We start from the raw sequence: 12,409 nt of genomic DNA on the forward strand, positions 1-12,409 counted from the left end.
CCAAATCGAATCCAAGGGTCGTTCAATTTGTTCTTTTTTTAATTATGTTTAAACACGTTTTGGCAGTTATTATTAATAATATTATTATTTTCTAAATGAGAACATATTCTGATAAATTAACCATAAATAAATAAAAGTAACTAAATTATTGAATAAGATCAGTATAAGATCTTCTACATGAATTGTTTATAATATATGGAAGAAAATCATTGAAAAATATATATTGAAATTTGAGTGAATAGCGCAGAAATGTTATCAACTTTAGATTTTACAAATAGAGCATAAATTTGACTTCTCTAATCTTATTTTATATTATATTTGATTATGCTTTTTTTGTGTAGTCTTAAATTTTTTACTATATTTGAAAATACATATTTATATTATGCTATTCAGGTAAATACTTTCCCTCTCTGTGTATATATATATATATATATATATATATATATATATATTATAATTTGATAAAACCTAGTTGAATTGAACCTATTTCTTTTACTGATTGAACGTTTATATATAAAGAAATTGAATAACATAAAAACAATTTCTTACATTTGATTTCGGTTTAGTCACTAGATTTCAAAAGGTTACAATTTCATCTTTGATAGTTGGAACATTTTTAAATATAAAAAAATATTTAAAAATATTTACAATTTATAGTAAAATGTTTCAAAAGTACAAAGCAGTTTTGGAACTTTTTGCTATAAAATGTAAATATTTTTTGAATTTTTTTATTTATAAGAAATTTCCTTGATTTTTAGTTTGAGTTTTATTTCAATTTTGGTCTTTAATTTTCAAGATTTACACTTTTTAACTTCAATTTTTTTCATTAAATACTCACTTTCCATTATTGATGTTAATGTCTATTAATTAATTTGAAATAATTATGAAGACAATATTTATTTTTAATTTTAACATGATAAAAATAGTGAAATTTAATTAATTATAGTTTTTAAAAGTTAATTAATAGATACTGACATCGTGGGTAATGAGTGTTTAATGAAAAATCAAAGTAAAAAAAAAATACAAAATTGAAACAAAATTCAAATATCAAGGGCAAAATTGTAACATTTTGAAATCTAAAAAATAAATTGAAACCAAACTCAAAATTTAATCACTAATTATGTTTTATTTTGAAATAAGTTACCAAATATAAAACCCAAAACTTAGGTTTTAACCATTTTGTTTTAGAAAATCAAGGCTATACACACTACTTTCATCTCCAAATTACTTTCTTAAATTTTGAGAACTAAAAAATAGCTTTCAAAAATTTATTTTTGTTTTTGGAATTTGGCTAAGTCATGTATTTAATAAAGATGCAAATTATGGTAAAAAATGTGGATGATATAGATTTATTTTTAAAAACAAAAACAAAATTGTAAAATATTTTATTAAAAGGAATCAAATGCAAATATTAAAAATATTTTTTTAATTATTATTATTATTATATTTTTGCAATTTTCGGAGACAAAAACAAAGTTTAAGAAGAAAGATAAAAGTAAGTAAAATAAAATAAAATCAGAAGAGAATTTAATGGCAAGTAAAATAATTGAAAGTCTATATATATATATATATATATAAAACTAAAGCCTTAAATTGAATTGAATTGAATTTCAACAACTTTATAGGTCAGATTTTTCTCATAAAAATGAAAGGAAACCAGCTCAGATTGTAAAATTATTCAAGTGGTAGATATTGTATTGGCCTACTTATTAGGAAATGTAAAAAAAAAAAGAAAAAAGAAAAAAAAGGAAAAAAAAGAGATATGGAGAGAGAAATAGAAAATTTATTATTATATAAAAAAAAAAAACAAAAGGTAAGAAATTTATTTGGATAAAATATCGTTTTGGTTCATAGGTTTTGGGTGTAGTTTCTATTTGATCCTTAGATTTTCAAAGGTTATACATTTGGTTCTTAAGTTTTGAGTTTTGTTTCAATTTAATCCCTAAGTTTCAAAATATTATAATTTTATTATTGAAATTTGAGTTTTGTTTTAATTTGGTTCATAGGTTTCAAGATTTTACACTTTTTAACCTTAATTTTTTATTAAATACTCACTTTCAATCATTGACGTCAATTTTTTTATTAATTAATTAGAAACAATTATGAAGTAAAATTTTGAATTTAATTTTAAAAGTTTAAAAAATAGTGAGATTTAATTAATTATAATTATTTTAATGGTTTTTAATTTATTAATATAAATTAATATTAAAGAGGAAAAATGAATATTTAGTGAATAATCGAATTTTAAAATGTAATCTTTGAATTATAGAGATCAAATTGTAGCAAAATTTAAATATCTAAAATAGAATTTAACATTTTTAAATTTAAAGAATAAATTAAAATCAAATTCAAAACTTAAAAATTAAATGCGTAACATTTTAAAGTCTAGGTTTAAAGAGAAAAAAAGAAGGAAAAAAAAAAAGCAAAAGAAAACAGTAAAAAGGCGTATGTAATTTTGTATTAAATCACTTTGCATTCAAATTGCAAAATTCCGACAAATCGTGCATGTTTCACGACTCCTAAGATAGCAATTCCTTATAATTTCGACACAATCATTTTTATTTTTTTTATTTTTTAATTTTTTACTTTATTATTCAATTTAATTTTTATTTTATAAAAAAGCAAAAGGTAACATTTGACCTTGAAAGAATCTTCGTAAAAAAAAAAAAAAGAAATCGTATTTCTATTATCATACAAACTTGGGGACCAAGTATCTACTTCAGTGGCAGTATCGTAAATAAATAGAAAAGTTTGCCCTTTTATGTAGCCAATGGAGTAGTAGGACAAACAGCCCGACAATGCACTGACGGCCCGCTGCGACACTTTCCCACTCAGCTCTGACAAGCGCGTGGGGAGAGGGGGGAGGTTGTGAGTGAGAGACACGCGCTTTGAGAGCGAGTAACGGCATGATACACATGAGATGGTGGATGGGATGGGCATATCGCATGAATGTGGCATAGATGTTGGGGGAAAGCACATGCCATATCAGAAAATAGGAAAATTAATTTTTAAATTTAAGAAATTTCTATATAAGTAAAAAAAGAAGAAAAGGTAAAAATGGTTATAATTAATTAAATAAAAAAGTTAAAAGGGGTTTTAATTTGACTGCATGGGGAGAGGTGAGGAAGGGCCGCAGAGTCATTGATTGAGACGTGAGGAATAGAATACAATAAACACTATACTGAGGTATTTTTCTTTTATTTGGGTCAAAATCAATATTAATTTTTGCTTTAATTTTTGCTATTTTTATTATATACCCATTCCCCCTCCTCTTCTTCTTCCTGGAGATTTGTGTTTTTAGGGAAATTTCAGTGTCTTAAAGGAGAGTTTTTCTTCTGTCTCTTTCTTTTGCTCTGCAACTTGAGCGTTTTCTTTCTGAGGTCCATTTCACTGTTTTTCTGCAGAGACGCCATAGGCATAGATAATAAGTTTAACTCTTTCTTTGTCACGTTTTAAGCAAAGCCCAACTATAGCCATTGATTTGTAATCCTATTCCCTTCTGCTTTATTTATTATCTTCGTTTTGCTTATTGTTCTTCTGTTTGAAGAGGCAGAGAGAGAGAGAGGGAAGGGGGGGTTGGTTTCTTCTTTTTCTTCTTGTTTATTGGGGATTCTTTTTGTGGTTTGAGGAAGAGGAAAGCGGAGTTCTATAGGGAGTGTGTTGAGGAGGAGGAGATTTATGTCGGCTGGGTTTGACTTGGCTGTGATTGGGGCTCTGTTGCAGCTCTGTTTTTCTTCTTTCATCCTCTCTTGCTGTATGATTCTCTGCTCTTTCAAGCAGAGCCTCAATCTGGTGTTTTCATCTATTTCGATGCGTTTGAGACCGAAGAGGTTTGTGGGGGGTTTTCTTTTTCTTCTTTTGATTTCCTGTTTTTTCATGGGTTTTGTTCTGACTTTTGTTTTGTGGGTCTTTTGCAGGACTTGTTCTGGAGTGAAGTGCTCTGGAGCTTTTCATATACAACGATTCTCATTCCTTATTTTGCTCTTCAGAAGTGGGGGTTTCACTTGATAAACAAAAACCCCTTCGTCTGTTTTTGATTTTATTTTTCTTCCCCTCTTTTCCCCTCAAGTTTTGGCCTGTTAGAGTTCGAGTACGATTTTTCTAGAGTTGAAGAGTTTTTTTTTTTAATTTTCTTTTTCCCCCCGAAAATGCCAGAGCCTCGAGTTTTACAGCTAACGAATCAAAAAAGTTTTGGAAAAAAATCCAAGTCGAGATCCGAAGAACTGAAGATGACTCGGAAAATCCGCGTCATCTGTAACGATCCAGATGCAACCGATTCATCTTCAAGCGAAGATGAGGGTGAAATCGAAACAAAATCTGTCAAATTGAAACGAATCGTTCGAGAAATCCACCTACCCTTGTTCCCTTTTCGCTCGAAAACAATGGATGTAACTACTAGCACTCAGAGTTCTTCACAAGACAGCAACAATGGCGGCAAAAACCCAGAGATGAAGAAGAAAAGGGTTTTAGCCACTAAAACCCTTTCTACAAGGAGATCCGCTTCCCAATACAGAGGAGTTCGTCAAAGAAAATGGGGCAAATGGGCCGCTGAAATCCGAGACCCATTCAAAGGGGCTCGCATTTGGCTTGGAACTTACAACACGGCTGAAGAAGCCTCTCAAGCCTACGAATCAAAACGCCTTGAGTTCGAAACCGCCATGGCCGCCGCCCCTAAAAGCAGCAGCAGCAACATCATCATCTCTTCCTCATCTTGTTCCTCCGAGGAGAACGAGGAAGAATCCGACAGCGTCGTCTCTCAAACATCCCCAGCCGCCATTGTTGAAATGGAAACCTCTTCCTCTGTTTTGATCAAAGAGGATGAAGAAGAAGTAATCGACACAAATTTGATCAACGAACTTCAAATGCCCGATTTGGGATTCGTCGATGAAGGTCTAGAAATCAATTTAGGACTACCGGAACTCGACCCCTTTTTCATGGACGACATTGGTCAATTCTTAGACGATTTCTCCGCCTTGGATGACATTCAAATTTACGGATTCGATGACGATGTACCCAGTTGCCTTCCAGATTGCGATTTCAACGATTTTGGGAACGATGACATTTCTTGTTGGGTGGATGAAGCTCTGAATGTGCCTTGCTCGTGAGAAAAAAGTTTTGCAGATTAGAGACGAAAGAAAAAACAGTGTTTTAATGTTTTTAATTTAATTGTTGTTATTATGGTTTTTTTTTTTTTGTTGGGGTTCTGGTAAAAGACTTCGATTTTCTCGAGAAAATGTTAAGATTTTCCGGGAAAGTTTTTTTTGATGGAGAGAAGAGATTCATATATCTTCTGGGTTTTCTTGTGCTTTGAGAGCCGTCCAGGGATATGAATTTTCTTTGTTTATTTATTTATTTCTTTTTCTTTTTTTATAATTTTATTGTTCTTCGTAAACTACAATGAACATTATGGATGTAGTTTGAAACAATTTTATCTTTTTATTTGTTTCTTGTTACAGCTCATTTTGTCTGTCTATTGAGAAATGTGTGGTCCTTTTGGTTTCAATGGATGTGTTTTTCCAATATCATTCATTCATTAAATTTGTTTTGTATTGAGTTTAATTGCAATTAATTTAATAGTTGAAGGTTGAATTTAGAGGGCTTTTTTCTTTTTTTTTTTTAACATTTGTAGTCCCATCGTGATTTTATTTTTCTCACAAGAAAAAAACAACTTTGAGAAAAATAAGAGAAATACATTAGAACAAAGTTCCTCATACTTTATGTTTGCTTTGTTAACTAAAGAAAAAAACAACCATAACAAAGTTATTTCATAATTGTTCATATTGAAACTTTAGGGTTTAGGGTTGAATGGAAATATATTATTAAAAAAAGGAATGAAATATTTAATCTTTGAAATTGGAATGAAAATATCTTAATATATTAAAGAATTTATTTGGGATTATTTTAAGAATTTAGGTTGGAGGATATGATTCCTTGCTGGATCGGAATCAATAATATTGAAAATTCCAAATCAATTTTCATAATTCCTTAGGATTCTCAGCCCTAGATGGCTTTATTCCCTTTTGTTTCCTTCTTCCTTTCTTCACATTTTTGTTTTGAGAAAATAAATTAATTTCTTCATTAAATTACAAGTTTGTTAATCAACTTTCAAGTTCGTGTCAAATAAGATTTATATCTAATACGTCTTTGAATTTTATTATGAATTATTATTCAAATTTAGGTCATATTTACAACATTTGAAACGTAATTCAAGAATGGTAATGTAAAAAGTGGACCCCAATTGATTTGTAATAAGATATGGGGTCCGCCTTGAAAATTCTAATCAAATAGTATAATCTAATCGAGGAATGAAGGGTGCTTAATTTGTGATTGAAAATTATGTAAGATCTACTACCTTTAACGTTATCGTTATAGATATTGTTACGGTAATAGGATGAAAATTATCAAATTGTCATGTTTATTGTATACCATTATTGTTATCGTTACCATTACCATTAAGGACAAACAGTAATGATAATGATAACGATAACAATAAAATGGGACAGATTCATAATTTTAGGTAAGAGCATCAAAAGTAATCCAATTATGTTTACGATTTAGGCTTATTACAATTTATTCATCAATAAAATCTCATTCCAATTAAGCCACTTTTTATTATGGTTTGGTAAATGTGGCCTTAGTGTAATCACATGTAATCTTTATAGAATAGGTCTAAATTTTGAAGTGTCTAATAAATTGATAAACTTTTAATTTTCTATCTAATAGTTCCATGAATTAAAAAACAAAAATTGAATATTATATTAAAAAAATTAGAAATTCAAAGACTCATTTGATATTTTAAAAAATCAGGGACGTATTAAACATAGAATAGAAAATTTAGAAGCCAAACCTATAATTTAATCTTATTATTATTCACACATGGTCAAATCTTTAACGCAACATGTGATCATATAGAATATAAATGTAAAGTTATCAATACTGACGACAAAGCTAATATAATTTTTGTATCGGAAATAGTTATATAGATAGTTAACCATTTTGATTGACTCAAGTTTGGAATTACATTTACAATAACAATTCCTTTTACGATAACCAAGCTCCCATAGACATAAGCCATAATCGTACTTTTAATTTTACTTAAAAGTAGTTGTCCTTACTCATATATCACGAGTCTTTCCTTTATATAGTCAATGTGAGATATTATTTGCACTCCCGACAATCATTCTCTTAAACAAGGTAAACAAAGTACCATTGAGCCTCCCTCAAATAGTAGTGATCAACATCCCTATGGAAGATATGGACAATTAACCTACAATCTAATAATATATCTGTTACGAAATCGACAAACAGAGCATGTAGAAAACATAAAATAGTAGAGAATTGACAAAGATTTACTGTTAGGTTTTATACCCTATAACTCATAGATAGTAAATGTAACATTTGACGATCATTAATAAAGTGTTACCAATGTTTATTACAATAAATAGTTATTGCTTATCATGTATTTATCTTGCCTAAATAACCCTAATCCAATAAACTAACATTCTAGACTATTGTATGAGTCTTAAACTGTATGTGGTAACATACAGGGATCAATGTTCAAGATATAACCTAAAGGGTCAATAGTATATGGATAAGGCTAGTCAATATCTATGGACACAAAAATATATCTGCGGTGAGAAGACTGCAATTGTGGGTCTATAGTAGAGTGTACCCACAGTTAACGAATATTGATTAACTTAGTTAATGAGTAAAAAAAATTAATCTCATATCGTTAGAGCTTTTGATCTGTAGGTCTATTAGGTCCCACTGGTAGTTAAAAGGATATTGAGATAATTAAAGTAATTTGAAATGTTCAAATTTACTAGGAAAAGAATATAATATATGGTGATACATTATAAATAGTTAAACTTTATAATATAAATTTATTTTGAATTTGATTCAAAATTAATTTATGGGAGAGTTAAATATTTGAAAGAGTTCAAATATTAAACTTAATATGAATAGAATTCATAAAAATATAGTTTAAAATTAATACGCATTAGATGCACATTAAAACTATAAGTAATATGAGAGAAAAATAATTAACAGTGATTAAATATGTGATATTTAAATATCTAATTTAATGATTAATTAATTAATAAATTAAATTAACTTAATTAAAACTATAATTATGAGAGAAGGATGTATTAGAATATAATTCTAATGCACATTTAATTAAATATGAGGTATTTAATTATTATTAGTTCATTTGATTAATTAATAATGATTTGATTTAATTTATTTTTTAAATTAAATGAATTTATTATTATTTAATTAAACAAATTAATAATGAATTTAAATAAAAAAAAATAGTTATAACAAACTTTCCAATATATGGAGTTATATGAGGGTGGGAGAGATCTTCTCCTAACTCCGTCATCTCTCTCAAAATAACTTTGTCAGTTTTGAGATTTTTATCGGTAGAAAATTCCCTCCAAGGATCTCACCTTCTTCTACATTACTAGCCCAATAAGAATACTGGTGAAACCATTTTATTGGTGAAGCGCTCCAGAGTCGTTAACCAGAAGAAGGGTTTCTAGATTTTATTTTCTCTGCTAATTTGTTATTAAAATTTGAAAATGGTCTGAAATTTTTTTCGCTGTGCTTGGGATTTTAACTCAGCATTTGCATGGTTTACTAATAGTGTGTAAGCTACGTCTACAAGGTAGAAGAAGAATAATTTTATTAGAGAGAATGTTACAGAATACAAAATGAAGGCATCTCTAAGATTTAGAGAGTTTATATAGCATATTTCTTTAAACTCTAGGGCTATAAACACAAATTACATAAAGATGGCCAATATATACTTTGTCGTTTGAAGCGTCAGATAATAGATTCAAGACATTCCAACAAATGTTCACCTTGGCTTGAATTCTCTCACCAATAATAGATGTATCATATGAAACATAAAAAACTTCGCCAGACGTACCTAGACTTCTCCTTCATGCTTCAGAGCGTCCCATGAGGGACAATCAACAATTCAAAACATTTAGGAAGTCCAAACAATATTGGAACTTGCCACGATTCTCATTACTTTAACCCTCTGCTCACTTCTCTGGAAGTGATATCTCACGTCTAGGTGCTTAGTCCTCTCATGTTGAACTTAATATTTGGCTAGACATATCACACTCAAACTATCACAAAATACATAATAGCCTGATCATGATGTAAACTAAGATCACCAACTAGCCCTCTCAACCATATTTCCTCTTTAGCAGCTCTGTTAAAGCCATGTACTCTACTTTAGTAGTAGACAAAGTAACTGTAGGTTGTAAGGTTGTCTTCCAACTAACAACAGAACCACCAAGAGTGAACACATATTTAGACATAAACCTCATACTATCTACATCTCCAACATAATCAGAATACGAATAATCGGTCACCAAACACTTTGCATCATTCCCATAAACGAAATCAGTATTAGACGTACCTCTAAGATATCAAAAAATTCTCTTAACAACTTGTCTAATGTTCCTTTCCAAGTTGACCCATGAACCTGCTGACAACACTAATAGCATGAGGGAGATCAGACCTAGTACAAAACCATAACATTCATCAAACTTCTTATTGCACTAGCATAAGGAACTCAAGACATATAATCCTTTTCAGCTTCAAACTATGGTGAAAGTACATATGACAAATGAGCATTTGCAGTATTAGGAGTATCTATAGACTTAGTTGATGACATACTAAATTTGGATAATATCTTCTGAATGTAGTTTTTTTTCCTTCTTGTGACAAGAAAAGTTTGTTTTTCTTTTTATCCCAATAGATCTCCATACCCAAAATTTTCTAAGCAGCACCTAAATCCTTCATATTAAACTCGGCATTGAGAAGATCTTTCAACTTATGAATATCAGATTTGGACTTAGTAGAAATGAGCATATGATCATCATATAAATGCAGATAAACCATTAAACCATCATTAACTTTGTTGTGATATACACCACAATCATATGAACTCCTGTTATAACCAAGTTCAACTATATAACTGACAAATCACTTGTACCATTGCCTTGGAGACAGTTTTAGTCTATACAATGTAAACAATTGACCCTTTTGTACGATGAACATCCCTTGAAAACTTACTACGATCAAGTTTCCTAAATACACAATGTTCACAGAATTCAAGATCCTGCACCTTGTGTTTACATAGAAGATCACTCTTTGATAGAATTTGTATTCTTTTTTCACTCGTATGACCAAGTCTTATATGCCACAAATTAGTCATATCCTCCTTGTGAACAACAAACGATGTAACAACAACATAATCTGTTATTATGGAACCCGACAGAAAATACAATGTTCCATGTTTTATGCTTTTCAGAACCAACTTAAAACCCTTATAGACATATATAGCTCCACATTTACTTTTCAAACTATAACCCTTATTGTCGAGCACATAAAAGATATCATACTCTTTGTCATTAATGGAAAATGCCTAACCTCGTCCAAAGTATAGTCACCATCATGCGCCCGTATCTTGCTATTGCAATTATCTTGCACACAACACCATTAGTCGTACTAACATCCTTTCATCTATTTGTTGATACATTGAAAACTACTATTTATTTAGACACATATGATAAGATGCCCTATAATTAAGAATCAACACATCATCATAATGTGAACATTCATTTACAACTAGGGCAAGATCTCCTTCAAAATCAACCTCAACTTCTCTAGGATCAATCTCAACTTGTGTAACAAATGCAGAAGCTTCCTTCTTTTCCTTCGTGTTGTCTTTGTCACCTATGACACTCAGTTTTTCGATTGTCTTTTTCTTTACAGTAATGACAAATCTCATCAGACTTAGGGCCCTTGGACTTCGAATACTTATGGTTCTGATTCGACTTTTGCTTACTAGAATTCTCATGTCCCTTTCTTCCTATAACGACTAACCCAAATGCCTGACTTTTTGTATTTGAACTAGTTGCATTCTGACGGACCTCTCTAGTAAGCAGTTTAGACTTCACTTCTTCTAAAGTTAGAGTTTCTTTCCCTCCAACATAAGAATCAACAAAATTCTCATCATCTATCTTAATCTCTACATTAAAAGAATTAAGGCAACATCCTCATAATTGATCTTAATCTCTACGTTACGCAAATCTAACAAAATTTTATCTAACTGTTCTAGATGATCTTGGATGAATTTTTATGAAGTTTAAGTTGTATTTAAATTATGTGTATTGAATTGGTGAAAATTTTGAAAATAAAGTTTATATTATTTTAGTTGTAGGTATAGTGACAAGTCCAACTACATAGTTGAAGAGAAATGAATGGTTTCATGTAGTTTCTTTGAAGTTTCCTAGTAAGCACATTTTTCTTCTTAATATATTATATAGATATTGGTAGATGGTTTAATAAAGTCCAAGTTTGAGAATTTGGCAATTGAATTTTCTTGAGCAAATAAGAGGAAAGAGGGAGGGTGGAAAATAATGATCTTTTTTTTTTTTAAAGGGTAAAAAATAATGGTTTAAATAAAAGAGAGAGTTGAATAGATAAATTTGGGTTTGGGGTAGCTGTGAACCAATAATAATTAAGCGTCCAATAAGGGAATGCCACGTAGAGTGAATAAGTGGAATTTGATATTAGAGAAAAAAAGAAAGAGAGAGGGTGGTGTTTGGTGATGCAGCATTAATGCGTTAGGAATGCCAAAGTTCCCATTTTTGACTTTCTTTTATTCAATAATAATAATAATAATAATAATAATAATAATAATGATAATAATAATAATCATAATAATAATAATAATCATAATAATAGTGGTGGATATTCATGACTTTCCATCCTCAAAACAAATTCATTTTCAAATCCAACAATGCTGCTACTCTTACGAACATCTCAAATTCATATATACTTTTTTATTTAAATATATGATAGTTAAGGGTCTTTTTAAATATAAAAAAACATTTAAAAATATTTATACTTTATATTATAAAGTTTAAAAAATATTAGTACTTTTCCAACTTTCTGTATAAAATATAAATATTTTTTAGAATTTTCCTTTAAAGAAACTATGCTCATATTATTCTTTTTTTTTTTTTCCCTTCCTTTTGAGACTCGTGATTATCCACAAAGTTTAAAAGGTTGATTTTAACTAAACTATCGGGGTCTTAATTTGAAAATATTGATAAAACATTAATTTTGATGAATCTTTCTAAAAAAATTATAAAAAAATAGTAAATAAACATTTTATGGTTTTTAAATAAGTTAACTTGTCTATTATTTATATTATTTACATTAGTGACATTTGGCTGTTTATTCTTTTATGTGTTATGATTTTTCTATGATACAATGGAAATTTCGATTTATCTCTCATATCAATGTTAAACTTATAGAAACGTGAAAATATCAAAGGAAATAACGACATGTCAATGAAAAATCTAATACTATACTAATCAATCAT

The 12,409-nt window shown here is 29.3% G+C and overlaps 1 protein-coding gene across 1 annotated transcript; it reads left to right on the top strand.

Moving 5' to 3' along the window:
* Positions 1–3,925: 3,925 nt before the first annotated feature.
* LOC120076603 (ethylene-responsive transcription factor ERF118-like) lies at positions 3,926–5,426 on the top strand. The gene has a single exon (XM_039030479.2). The coding sequence runs from the start codon at positions 4,149–4,151 to the stop codon at positions 5,103–5,105; it is 957 nt and encodes a 318-aa protein (XP_038886407.1). The 5' UTR covers positions 3,926–4,148; the 3' UTR covers positions 5,106–5,426.
* The last annotated feature ends 6,983 nt before the right edge of the window (positions 5,427–12,409 follow it).

The sequence above is a fragment of the Benincasa hispida genome, chromosome 4, assembly GCF_027475165.1.
Source record: "Benincasa hispida cultivar pf3 chromosome 4, pf3_genome.v1.1, whole genome shotgun sequence".
In the NCBI taxonomy this organism is placed as follows: Eukaryota; Viridiplantae; Streptophyta; class Magnoliopsida; order Cucurbitales; family Cucurbitaceae; genus Benincasa; species Benincasa hispida.

Coding starts and splice junctions, on each gene's coding strand:
- LOC120076603 (XM_039030479.2), top strand. CDS start 4,149: ATGCCAGAGCCTCGAGTTTTACAGCTAACGAATCAAAAAAGTTTTGGA.